This window comes from Felis catus, chromosome C1 (assembly GCF_018350175.1).
Source record: "Felis catus isolate Fca126 chromosome C1, F.catus_Fca126_mat1.0, whole genome shotgun sequence".
Taxonomy (NCBI): Eukaryota; Metazoa; Chordata; class Mammalia; order Carnivora; family Felidae; genus Felis; species Felis catus.
This window is the reverse complement of record NC_058375.1, coordinates 92683842-92698500: the sequence shown is the minus strand read 5'-3', so window position 1 is coordinate 92698500 and position 14659 is coordinate 92683842. Positions and strand designations below refer to the sequence as shown.

The window sequence follows — 14659 nt, the reverse complement described above, 5'->3', positions numbered from 1 at the left end:
CAAAATTTGCTATAAATGAATCATACAGAAAAGTATAAGAGCAAATTACAACAGAAAACAAAAGATACAAATTCACTAGAAAATGTACTTGTACAAATTACTCATATACAGAAAATAAAATTAAAATTTTTCTACTTACCAAATCTATCGAGTGAAATTAAGACTATCCACATGGATTTCCCATATGAGGAAACATATTTAATATAAACACACACATGCACGTATATGAATATATACCAAATGTAAGATTTCTTACTGGGGGGACAATGGGAACACCAAGGTAACTCCAGTTACGGATCATGTCACTCTCATTTTCTATCTTTACGTTCTGGATCAACCTGTCCAAATTTTCTTCTGTAGTTCCTTAGATAAAAATATATGAGTGAACAGTCACATAATTGCTACCACAATCATCTCTAGGTTTCAGGTAGTACCCATTAATAAAGCTTTTTAAATAAAAAACAAATGTTTAATTACATACCCCCTTTGGTGTTCTCCCAATTTCCTATTTTTCTTTATGTTTATCTTAACCAACTTCAGCTACTATCTTTGAATTTTCTAAGACTTTCTTATGATGAATAGTGAAGTACTTAATTATAAAGTGATTTTAGAGCTGAGTATTTCAATATATTCGTGAAATAAAGTCTCAATTACCATTAATACTGAAGATGTAAAGTAGAATCGCTCTTATTTTATCGTAATTATCATGATTTTTGTTGAGTAGAACTGGAAGAAGTACTCGCATAGAATCTTTCACTTTCTGTCCTTCTGCATCAGTTCCAAGTGCCAGGTCCTTAATGAAAATTAAATATAGTCAGCGGCCTATAATCCAAATTCATTTTTTTAATTAAAAACATCTTAAACCCAAGGGTGCCTGGCTGGCTCAGTCAGTAGAGTGTGAGACACTTGATCTCGAGGTTGTAAGTTCAAGTCCCATGTTGGATGTGAAGATTACTTAAAAATAAAATCTTTTAAAAAATACCTTAAATTATGCCAAATTTTAATGTAACACTGATGATACTTCACAAAAAAGTAGGCATCACTTGTAAACTATTGACTGTCTAAAATATAAAAAGTCAAAAAATAATTCAAAGAAAATCATTAATCTAAACCTATGCTAATATGGTAGCCTTGAGCCACATGTGGTCAATGAGCATTTGAAATGTGGCTAGACTAAATTAAGATGTGCTTACAAGTGAAAACACCAGATTCTGAAGACTCAGTTTTTAAAAAGGAATGTAAAATATTTCACTAATAATTTTATATTGATTACATGTTGAAATAACATTTTGAATTTATTATGTTAGGTCAAGTATATTACTAAAATTAACTATACGTGTTTCTTTTTACGTTTTAACATGATTACAGCTGACCCTTGAACAACACAGGTTTGAAGTGTGTGGGTCCACTTATACATGGATTTTTCCTTTTCCTTTTTTTTTTTTAAGTTTATTTATATTTAGAGAGAGAGACAGAGAGAGTGAGCAAGCATGAGTGGGGAAAGAACAGAGAGGGAGGGAGAGAGAGAATTCCAAGCAGGTTCTGTGCTGACAAAGCACAGAGCCTGACACAGGGCTTGAACCCACAAACCCTAAGATCATGACCTGAGCCAAAATCAAGAATTAGATGCTTAACTGACTGAGCCACTCAGGCACCCTGGATTTTTTCAATAAATATAGCACAGGACTTTATTTTTATTTTTTTTTAGTTTTTATTTAAATTCCAGTTATTTAACATACAGTGTAGTATTAGTTTCAGGTGTAGAATTACGTGATTCATCATCACTTAAATACAATACCCAGTGTTCATCATAACAAGTGCCCTCCTTAATATCCATGACCCATCTAGCCCATCCACCCACTCCCCTCCCCTCCCCTCCAGTTAACTATCAGTTTGTTCTCTAAGTTTCTTGGTTTGCCTCTATTTCCCTTCCCCATCAATGTTCATTTGCTTTGTTTCTTAAATTCCACATATGAATGAAATCATATGGTATTTGTCTTTCTTGGACTTATTTTGTTTAGCTTAATAGTCCCTCGCTCCATCCACATTGTTGCAAATGGCAAGATTTCATTCTTTTTTTTTATGGCTGGGTAATATTCCTGTGTGTGCGCGTATACACACACACACACACACACACACACACACACACCACTTCTTTATCCATTCCTCAGTCGATGGACACTTGGGCTCTTTCCATAATTTGGCTATTGTTGAACATGCTATAAATACTGGGGTGCATTTGGCCCTTCGAATCAGTATTTTTGTATACTGTGGGTAAATACCTAGTAGTGCAATTGCTAGATCATGGGGTAGTCCTATTTTTAACTTTTTGAGGAACCTCCATACTGTTTTCCAGAGTGGCTGCACCAGTTTAGCACAGCACTTTTGTTTTATTTCATTTTAATTAATTAATTAATCAATTTAGAGGGAGAATGTATGTGTGAATGTACAGGCACATGAGTGGGGGAGGGGTAGACAGACCACAACCTGAGCCGAAATCAAGAGTTGGACACTCAACTGAGCCGCCCAAGCACCCCAGCACAGTACTTTAAATGTATTTTCTCTTATGATTTTCTTAGAAACATTTCATTTTCTCTAGCTTACAATATCATAAAAATACAGTATATAATATGTATAACATATAAAATATGTATTTATCAACTGCTTATGTTATCAGTAAGACTTCTGGCCAACAGATGTTATTAGTGAGTTAAGTTTTGGGGGAATCAAAAGTTATACATGGATTTTTTTACTGTGTGGGCGGTCAGCGCCCCTGATCCTTGTTCAAGAGTCAGCTGTACTATAATATTTAAAATTACATGGGGTATCTGGATGGCTCAGTTGGTTAAGCACCTGACTCTTGGTTTTGGCTCAGGTCATGATCTCACGGTTTGTGGGTTTGAGCCCTACATCAGGCACTGTGCTGATGATGCAGAGTCTGCTTGGGATTCCCTCTCTCCCTGTCTCACTGCCTCTCTCTCTCTCTCTCTCTCAAATAAACATTAAAAAAATTAAAATCACATATGGTTTGCATTCTATTTCTCTTTGCACTAAATAGTTTGGCATTAAAGAGGGGCCTCTAAAACAAGTTAAATGTGCCAATGCAGTACTCTGCAGGATGCTGCATTAAATGTTGTACCTACTGAGAAAGGCCTGCCAACAGTGCTACTCTGAAACAATGTTCTAAATACTTAAATTGTTCCATTTAACCAAAAACGCATAATCACAGATTAGGAGGAACTGCTTACTATGATACTTATAGCTACATGATAAGGTTGGTGAATAGTGATATATTTAAATACTGCCTAGTTGAATCCCCTTCTAAGAGAGATTTTGTGGTTTAGCACACCTTACAAAGTTCATTCTGGAAATGTATTAGGACATATGTATTTCTCACTCTGCACATACCTGTTCACTTTTGCAGAGCTTTTCTATATTAGGCTTGAATTTATTCATGCAATCTTCTGCTAAGTTAAGATGGACAACTTGCTGAAAAACAAATCAATCATTTAAATCATTTTAATTTCTTTTTAAGCAACTGATAATACTAAACTTGTAAGATGGGCCTGAAGGAAATTATGGGCTTAGGCAGAAAGTAGGTACCGTGTAAAGCAAGGAAAATAGCTCAAGAAAAAGAAAAAAGTGACAATTAACATGGTCCACAGGAGACAATCAACAGACAGCAAAAAACAGAAGGGTTGAGTATGTGTTGGGTTTAAGAGTAATGAAAAAGAAGCAGAGAAAGAAAAACAGCTAAGTCCTTAAAGTTTGAATTTATATTATTGGTTCTTGATTAGGGTACCATATGATAAAAAATGAGTTAAAATTATTCTGATAATGACTCATAAGAAAGAATGATACACCACTACCAACAACAACAAAAGTTTACCTACCAACGTGGCTTAACTGCTCTTAACTACTAACACATAACTATTAAGGAACCAAGTAGAGTAACAACCAATGGTCAATCCAATATTAAATTTTCTTATTAAGTTGATAAATACAAAATTCTCTGTCTGGCTGTTCAAGACAAAGGTATAAAAAGTTTAAGCTGGATTTGGATGAATCTACATTATATACAGAGAATACTACTGAGAAGCTTAAGTATTTGGAAAATTTCCCAGACCTAGACTAAAATTTTAGAGGTTAACTAACACCAACTATCCCATAACACCCACTACTAAACCTGACTATAGAACTGGACAACTAATAAACTAAAAATGATAAAGTATCTCATGTACAATACTGCTTACCTTAGTAATCTGTTTACGGAAATGGGGCATCTTTTTCATCAGTTGCGCAAGAGCACTAAGTGATGTCTAGAAAAAAATCAAACATTTTTAAAGCAAACTTATAATTCCGGTATTTTATATAAAAATTTTTAAATCTTGTAGTTTTATTGTTAATTTTCTAAGTATTTGGCAAATTAAAAAAATTCAAGAGGCTTCCAGTTTCAGTCACAATAAAGTAGCTAATTTCAAAATTATTCTACCTCCATAAACAAAAATAGAATTGGACAAAGTAAGTAAGACAACTCTCAGGCAATGGCTAAGAAAAACTGCTCACAGCTAAGATATGTAAGCAGAAGAAAGCACTGAAGGCGATCCCTGCACTTACCCTAGCTTTTCCCTTGAGCACTTTAGAAAACATGGTGAAAGGAAATAGAATTCAACTAAAAAGCACTAGTCTCTCCAGGCAGAGGAAAAAGAGGTCAGAGTTTGGGGCTGGTGAGATAGGGTTTGGGGGGGCAGGGTGCTAGGAAAGAGCCAGTCACAACATAACTCAAAGATATAACTCAAAGAAGGGTTGTCTTTGGATCCCTGGCCAAACACCAACCTGCACATGTAAAGGGCAAAACTTTTAAAGGTCTAACACAGAGGGGCACCTGGGTGGCTCAGTTGGCTAAAAGCATCCAACTTTGGCTCAGGTCATGATCTCACGGTTCGTGGGTTTGAGCCCCACGTGAGACTCTGTGCTGACAGCTCAGAGCCTGGAGCCTGCTTCAGATTCTGTGTCTCTCCCTCTCTCTGCCCCTCTGCTGCTTGCGCTCTGTCTCTGTCTTTCAAAAATAAATAAAACGTGGAAAAAAAAACTTCAAAAAAAAAAAAAAAAAAAAAAGGCCTACCAGAGAACAACGGCTGGGTGCCCAAATGCTGAACAGAGATTTCAGAGGGGTCTTAGTGCTAAGAAAATACTGGCATTCTCTGATCGGAAGAAGACAGTGTTAAGGGAATATCCCCAGAGATTAAGTTCTAGTCTAGGACTATGTCTCTGAACCAAAGGAAATATGCTAACCATAACAGTGCCTGACATGAAGTGGCAACAAAATTAAGATTATTCATCAGCAAATTAAATCCCTGCCAGAACAGAACTCAATACTCTTTGCAGGGAGAACATCATCTAGAGCTTCTGCAATGTAATCTGTGATGTCTAACATACACGAAAATATTACTGGACATATAAGACAAAAAAAGTGATCAATATTGAAGTGATAAAATAGTAAAAGTAGACTCAAGACAAAGAAGATGCGGTATATATACACAATGGGATACTACCAGATGTAAACAAAGAATGACATCTTGCCGTTTGCAACAACATGGATGGATCTAGAGGGTATAATGCTAGTGAAATAAGTCAGAGAAAGACAAATATCATATGATTTCACTCATGTGGAATCTAAAAAACAAAAGAACAAAGAAAAGAAGAGACAAACCAAAAAAACCAGACTCTTAACTGCAGAGAACAAACTGATGGTTACCAGAGAGAACATGGGTAGAGGCATGGGTGAAACAGGTGAAGGGGATTAAGAGTACACTTATCATGATGAACACTGAATCATATATGGAATTGCTGAATCACTATATTGTATACCTGAAACTAATATAACACTGTACGTTAACTATACTGGTATTAAAAAAAAAAAAAAAAAAAAAGGTAGACCCAGGACAATCCAGATGTTGGAGTTAGCAGACAAGGAATTCAAAAATAGCATATTTATGTTAAAGAAAACAGAGGAAAAATGGACTAAATGGATAAAAAGATACAGTACTTCAATAGAAAATGAGAATTTATTTAAAAAATTCAATGGATGTCTTGGAACTAAATGCAATATTAGAAATCAAAAACATAGTGATTCCTTTACAATGCTGGAGGGACTATAAAATAGTACAGCCACAGTATTTTGGAATTTTCTTACAAAGTTAAACATATATTTACTGTATGGCCCAGCAATCTCACCCTTAATTGTCTACCCAAGAGAATGAAAACATCTTTTTACACAAAACCTGAATGTTTTATAGTGGCTTTATTCATAATTGCCAACAACTTGAAAAAAATTTCAATGTTCAGCAAGATGGGAATAGATAAACACAGTGGAGTACTTCTAAGCATTAAAGGGTAAAACCACTGTTACAGCCAACATGAATGTCAAGTGCATTATCATAAATGAGAAAAGTCATACTGTATTATTCCATTTAGCTGACATTCTAGAAAAGGCAAATCTACAGAGACAGAAAACAGATTAGTGGTTGCCAGGAGATCAGAGTTGTATACAGAGGTTGTCTACAAAGAGGCACAAGGGAATTTGGGGGAGGTGGTGGAACTATTCTATAACTTGACTGTAGTTATATGATCGTATGAATTTGTCAAAACGAATAGAATTTTATACTATAGAGAGAAAACTTTACAAATCAACTTAAAAATAATACATAGAATGGGTTTAACAGCATACTGGACACAAAAGAGACAGAAATAGGAGACTCAAAGGTTAACAGAAAATATTCAATTAAAGTAGAGAGGGAAATATGGGGGGAAAAGAACAGAATGTAGAAGATGTGGAATATGGTTAAAAAAAAAAAAAAATCTCTAAAACACAAGTGAATGGAGTCCTAGAAGGAAAGGAGAAAGATTAGGACAAACATGAGGAAATAATGACCAAGAATTTTTACAAATATGATGAAAGTTATTAATCAGTGATTTAAGAAGCCCAACAAACCCAAGGAAGATACATATTTTATATATATATATATATATATATATATATATATATATATATATATATTATATACATTATACACATTATAGTAAGAAATATGATGGCTAAGTTGTTAAAAATCAAACATAAAGGGAAAATCTTTAAAAAGCCACTTTAGGGGCGCCTGGGTGGCGCAGTCGGTTAAGTGTCCGACTTCAGCCAGGTCACGATCTCGCAGTCCGTGAGTTCGAGCCCCGCGTCAGGCTCTGGGCTGATGGCTCAGAGCCTGGAGCCTGTTTCCGATTCTGTGTCTCCCTCTCTCTCTGCCCCTCCCCCGTTCATGCTCTGTCTCTCTCTGTCCCAAAAATAAATTAAAAAAAACGTTGAAAAGAAAAAAAAAAATTTAAAAAGCCACTTTATCCTCAGGAAGATAACATGACAGCTGCTTTCTTTAATATAAAATATGGTGGCCAGAAGGTGATGTTTTACAATCTTCACATTGCTGAAAGGAAAACTGCTAACCTTTCATTTTAAATGCAGCAAAAGTGTAGCTGAAAAGCTTACAAAACAAAGATAACCTCAGATAAAACAAAAATTGAGAGAATTCATCTGGCCCTTGGAAAAACTGAAGAGTTATAAGGAATAAGTAACAATACATCTCATAAATATGAGGGCAATATGAGAATTTAAATAATAACAACTTAAGTTTATAAACACGTTAAAGTAAAATACACGACGATAATGGCACAAAAGAGGAAGGAGGAAAATGTAGTTAAACTTTTACAAGGCTCTTGAATTCTTCAGGACATGGCAAAAGTATACTTTAAGGTAGACTGTGATAATACATTTAGTAATACCTAGCATAATGACTATAAAAAGGATACTAAAAGATAAAACAAATTTATATTGGAGATAAAATGGAATCATTAAAAAAAAATACAATACATAAAGGTGACAGAAAAGAAAAAGACAAAAGGACAAAACAAATAGAAACAAGATGGTAGACATAAACTCAACTATATCAATAATTATATGAAATATTTATGGACTAAACATTTCAATTAAAGACAAAATTGTCGGGGTACCTGGATGGCTCAGCTGGTTAAATGTCTGGCTCTTGGTTTTGGCTCAGGTCATGATCTCACAGTTTTGTGGATTTGAGCCCCGCATCAGGCTCTGTGCTGACTGTAGGGAGCCTGGTTAGGATTCTCTCTCTCCCTGACCCTTCCCCACTTGGGCATGTATGTGCACTCTCTCTCTCAAAACAAATAAACAAACTTAAAAAAACTATTTTAAATGTATAAAATCGAAAAGGGTCAGGCTAAATTTTCTTTATTCACAGATGATATTATTGTGTACTCTTTTGGAATGATGGAATGTTCTCTATTTTGATTTAGGTGGTGGTTCCATATATATATTTATGTGTGTGTGTGTGTGTGTATACATATATATATATGTAAAAAGTTACTCAGTATACACTTAAGATTTGTGCACTTGGGTAAATCACACCTCATTATTAAAAAATCCAACAAGAATGCATTGATGAAATTGACTAAATGGCTTTTTAATTTTTTTAAATATTTTTTATTTATTTTTGAGACAGAGAGAGAGAGAGAGAGAGAGAGAGAGAGAGAGTGTGTGTGTGTGTGTGTGTGTGTGTGTGAGCACAGGAGGGGCAGAGAGAGAGGGAGAAACAGAATCCGAAGCAGGCTCCAGGCTCTGAGCTATTCAGCACAGAGCCCGATGAGGGGCTTGAACCCACAAACCAGTAGATCATGACATGAGCTGAAGTAGAACACTCAACTGAGCCACCCAGGCACCCCAAATGGCCTTTTAAAAGTAAACTCAAATGAAACAAGACAGATGAAATGTTGCCAACTGTTGAAACTAGGTAATGGGTACATGGGAGTTCATTTCTTCTACTTTAGTGTGTGTTAGAAATTTCCCGAAGTGGAAAATTAAATAGTTAAAATACACATTTTAAACAAACTTTAAAATTCACCATCATTAGTTTGAATGTTAAATAAAATTCTTACCTTTCCTTCTGTTGCTTTCTTTGTTGATGAAATTTCCTTCATTAGTTTGGGAATTTCCCTGTCAAATTTGAGAAAATTATTTAGATTTCTAAGGTCTAACTCTTTACAGAAATATATTAACATTACAATATGTACTTTCAGGTACTTAGTGCCTAAAAAATATGGAATAATAATTAAAATAGGTTCACATACTCTAATACAACTGCAATATGCCGATGTCGAATTCTGACCCAGAGGTCATCATCTTCTTCAAGGACGGCCTCCTTTTCTTTCCCATCTGTTTTGTATCTACAAGCAGACAGAAATATAAAACTTTTGGATTATCTCCCACCTAAAGTGGAAGAAACATCTTTACAAACAATTTTAAGACATAGCTCAAGAAACTGAACAATACATATATATATTCAATCCATTAATTTTAGGAGGATAATGAATATCTACTCAAAAGTAAGGCATATTGGTATCCTTACATTCAAAATCAAAGTTGTATGTCTACCAAGACATTTTTGCTTTCAAATGTTAAATTCAGCTATATTAAAGAGTTTTAGCTCAGCAAAATGGTACTTTATGAAATATTAAACATTCTACAATCAACTCTAAGAACAAGACTGAATTTATATTAACAATGTGTTCTAATTGCTTAAAATACTATTTTGATGTGCTGATAACCATCAGCACAACTATTAAACACCTATTAAATGTCACCCCTAAGGTGTTTCAGTTCACATTTTCACAAACATGTATCCAAGTATATAAAATCATAAACACGTGTCATCTGTTTCTACATTCTTCCCTAATCCTATAACCACATCTCCAATGAAGAATGAGAAAGGATATGAGAGAAAAACTAACGCAGTCATAAAAAATTCTGATTGCCTTAGTAAGTCCTACCGAGGTGAGTAGAAATTCAAGAGGTTCATGAAACTACTCAAAATGGGCTTCTTGACTGCCTCCCCAAATGTAACATCTCCCTTCTTTTTTAATGCAGATAGCCTCCTTCCATCTATAGTGCTAAGGAGATTCAATCATCCTTGGAACTGTCAATTTCCTGAGCCAAGATTAGGAAGTACAGCTTTGAACTTTCCCAGCTCTAAACTGCAGACAGTAAATACAGATTTCTACTATATGAATATAATCCCACTTCCATAGCTCCAAAAATTACAGGCCCCACGTATAAAACCATTTACCTATGCAGTCTTAATTGCAAATACCCAAAGGTAGAATAAGAGCTTAATCAGAAGATACATTAAGGACACAGCAGCCTATCTGCCATTTAAAATGTAACTTTGTACTTACATAATTCTTTTAACCTTTGATTTATAAACAAAGATTAAGACAGCAAGCCTGACAATACTAAAAGATGATGACAACTCCATTTTAAAAGTACATTTAAAGAAATTACCAATATAAAAAACAGAGCATGGATACTTTGAATTTCCTGCTTTGTACTGTCTCCATTAACAATTGTAATGGAGCACAAACCATAGGGAGTTCAAACTTTCATCTCATTTTATCCCTGGACTTTTTTGATTCATAAAAGGGAGTATTGCTGGTGTTTTTTTGTTTGTTTGTTTGTTTAATAGGTCTCTCCCTTACTCTTAAAAAAATTAAAACTTTCTTTCCTTGCCAGCAAATTTAAAGGGGATAAATATTTTAAATACTAGGTTAGAACTGCCTGAACTGTCTGCAGCCAAGTCCTTCAGTGTCTATTAGTTTATTCCTTTCTAATCTCTGGAGCAGTGCAGGCTTACAGACCTAAAGGACAACAGAGGTAAACAGTATTATTCTCTCCTGAAAATTCTCAATAAACTGTTTGAAACTACTTTTATGTTAGAAAAATAAGCTATATTGATTTCTCTATGTCACCAGATGTAATATAAATTACAGGAAGGAAATTCAGAAGCCAGGATTTGACCAGAATGCAAATAAGCATACAATAGAAAATACATAAATATATACAACAGAAAAAAGATCTTTTTAATTTATTAAAATTACTGAAGTAATTTACACAAAATTTCAGAAAACTAATTTTCATTTTTACTACTATGCTCAAGCAGTAAATCTTAGCTGAAAAACGCCAATTTGGACTTAGAGATTATGATATCAAATAACATGTAATATACATATGCCTGTACATATATATATACACTCATAATGACTCACAAAAATACAGTAAAATGGTTCCCTAATAGAAAAATTATTTCACTTTTCATTTAGCTATTTGGCCTCACTTTTAAAGTAAATATGCTTATATCAGAGTTAAGTCAATAGGTACTAAATTAGTTAAGACTATGTCTATTCTCAATAGCTATCCTATTCAGTTTTCCAGTATTCTAATCTTCTTAAAGATACTATGTTGACAAGACATACACACAGATACCTTTGGGTGGGTGATTCAGAATAATTACAGCCTAATAAGTTTGAATATGGTTTCCACTTCAATAAATATAATAGTGGGCCAGGTATTTACTCTTAACATAAGCAAGAAGCCCAAATTCCACCGGTTTAAATGTAGCTTTGTTGTAGATATAGTTAAGGAAGCAACTACATCAAAGAAGCTTCAAAGCAGTCAAATTACCCATTAACTTACAAGGTCAAGGTATTTTTTAATACACTATGATTATAAGGGTAAGAGAATAATAAAGTTTCTGAATAACAAAGTTACAGGGGCATTAGATTTCTGGTGCCTACACAAATCATTAAATGCTCATATCCTATATGCTCTTTGTATATGCCCTTTATATGCCCTTCAAAATATACTTGCTTGTATGTATCATTCTCAATTGGCAGTAGATCATATGCCATTGCCTGAAAGGTCAGTTCATGCAGGACAGTGGACACAGGATCAAAGCCACGATCAATTATTATGAGCTGGGAATGAGTTTTACCCTGGAATAACAAGATAAAATTATCTTCAGAAACTTCAATTTGTGTGAACACCTTGTTAATATCTCAGAAAACAAAAGCAGACTTTTCCTAACTTCTGTCTCATTCTTAAGAATGTGAAGTTCTATTAAAACAGAAAAATTGGAGTGGCACAATAGGGGAAAAACCAAGACTACAAAACTGAAAACTTATAATTAAGGAGCCAAACTTGATATTACAATATTGTGAAAATTTGTTTTAAAAAAGTAACATCTGCCTTGCACTAAACCCATTTTCTTAGGAATTTAGTTCCATAAACATTAAAACTGATATAAATTATGAACAGCAGTCACTACTTAGGCTCTTTGTATTACACATGTGCTAAGCAAAAAAATATATTACTCAATTCTTATAGCAACCCTATGAGGCAGGTATTATATCTCCATATGATGAAGGCATTACAGCTTAAAAGTCAGCAACCTGACTAAATGACATAGCTAGTAAGTAGCAGAATGGAGATTCAAACCCATGTCAGTTTCATTCCATGCCTATGCTCTTAACCATTATGCTATTTAAAAGGATTATACTGATACCAGCTAAGATGGCAAATCAAAATGAAAGCCTTGTTATCATTAATTCACAAACAGCAGTAATTATTAAACAGTGAATAACAGTGCTAGGAAAAGTATTGTTAATACTAGTATCTTTCATATGCTTCATTTTAGAAAATAATAAATTATTTGGATTATTATTTAAAGCAGTAAGAAATAACTACAACTCATTAGATAAATATTTCCTATTTATTTACATATATCAGATATAAGTAAATTACATGAGAAAGACCTTTAAAAATTGTTTTATTTAACATTTACTCATTTAAACCTTGAGACAGTATGATACAGTGGTTAAGAATACAGGCTCTGGAATCACATAGATCCAGGTATCAGCCCAGTCTTGACCACTTTCTTGCTAAATGACTTTGGACAAATTGCTTAACTTAAATTATCTCAGTATTCTCATTTGTAAAACAAAATATAACCAGAACCTCTGCTGTACAAGATTATTGTAAAGACTTAATGTAGGGGCACCTGGGTGGCTCAGTTGGTTAAGGGTCTGACTTGGGCTCAGGTCATGATCTCACGGGTCGTGCATTTGAGTTCCGCATGAGGCTCTCTGCTATCAGCACAGAGCCCACTTTGGATCCTCTGTCCCTCCCCTTCCCCCCTCCCCCCCCCACCCCGCCTCTCTCTCTCTCTCGAAAATAAACTTAAAAAAAAAAGAAAGATTTAATGTAGTAACACCATAAAACACTTAGTGCCTAGGATTTAGTAAGCCTTCAATACATTTAAGTTATAGGTCCTCAAAAATCCAAATATGAAAAATATGGTGCAATATAAGTGTTATATCAGGGCTTGGGGTTATGACAATAGGTGGGAGGAAGTATCATTTGACCTGAAGAGTCACGAAATGCTTCAAAAAGAATGTGACACTTCATCATGCTCTCAAATGAAGGAAAAATACCAAGCATTTGAAGGATGTATAATTTCCCAGGCAGAAAAATGGAAAGCACAAGTTTGTTTTTTTGTGTGGATCTTGCCGTTTTTTGTTTTTTTTTTTCATTGAAATCATAAAGGAAAAAAGGATATTTACTAACATACTGACAAAAGGATATTTACTAACATACCCATCATGTATCTCTTCCTGCATTCAACATACATTGACTATTACTATGCTACACACTGAGCCACTGTCTTCATCACTACACCAGAACAGCTTTCACCAGACCTCTAGCAACTCTTAAAAGTTGTAAACTAACATTATATCTAAGCTTATACCCTCCTAATCCAGTGCAAGTATTTGTGAATTTCCCTGTTTCACTATGCCTCTGCCAAAGAATCCTGTTATCCAAGCAACAAACCCCTTCTTCCATCATGTTGTACTCATTCTTTAAGTTCAAGAGCCTCCTCCTCTGGGATGCCTTCCAAGACTCCAGTTAGAAGATTAATCCACTGCCTATGTTCCCACTACATTCTATGTATTATTTTTTTCATTTCACTTATTAAAGAACACTGTATCAGTAGTTTCCCTTGCCCATCTCCTCTTCTAAACTGTCAACAGTTTCTTCTGCTCATTTAATATGGCTTCCAAGCCCCCTGGCCCCACCTCCTTCAGTTTCCTCAGACTCTTCATTTTCCAACGCAAGCCTAAATGCTGCTATTCTCCAGGACTCAACCTCAGTCTCTGATTACTTTATACTGTCTTCATAGGATAATAACAGCTGCCATTTATTAAACTCCTATATGTGCTGAACATGTTAACTTACCTATCTTCATGCCAACCAAGCAAGCTATATGTTTATCGCATCCATTTTATAGATGAAAATACAACTCAGAGTAAATAATTTGTATAAAGTCACAGAGCTAGCAGTAAGATAAGAATAACTATTAAATGTTTACTCAGCAGGCATCATTGTAAGAACTTTAAAAGTAATAACTCATTTAACCCTCTACTTTATAAAATAGGTATCCTTATTATCCCCATTTTACAGTTTAAAAAACTTAAGCACAGAGAAGTTACATTATTTGTCCAAACTAACATATCTATGAATTAAAAATGGCAGAACCAGGAGTTGGACACAGTCCTTACTTCAAAACTCTTATCTTCCCCACTAAACCACAACATTATTAAGGTTCCCTCTACCACCTATATTAATTATTCTTAAATCAATACTGGGGATCTATATCAATAATTCCCAAATCAACGCTGGAAATGAACAATTTTTTTG

At 34.4% G+C, this 14659-nt stretch overlaps 1 protein-coding gene across 3 annotated transcripts in view; it reads right to left on the bottom strand.

The window, feature by feature from the left end:
- Positions 1–14659, bottom strand: part of STXBP3 (syntaxin binding protein 3) — a 54382-nt gene that overhangs the window by 8282 nt on the left and 31441 nt on the right. For all 3 annotated transcript variants that reach the window (XM_006934955.5, XR_006582829.1, XR_006582828.1), the window contains exons 9-15: positions 11774–11898; positions 9202–9297; positions 9010–9067; positions 4254–4319; positions 3409–3489; positions 655–793; positions 257–363 (exon numbers count right to left, since the gene is read on the bottom strand). In XM_006934955.5, coding sequence (XP_006935017.1) covers positions 257–363; positions 655–793; positions 3409–3489; positions 4254–4319; positions 9010–9067; positions 9202–9297; positions 11774–11898 — 672 coding nt within the window. The remainder of the gene's footprint in view (positions 1–256; positions 364–654; positions 794–3408; positions 3490–4253; positions 4320–9009; positions 9068–9201; positions 9298–11773; positions 11899–14659) is intronic.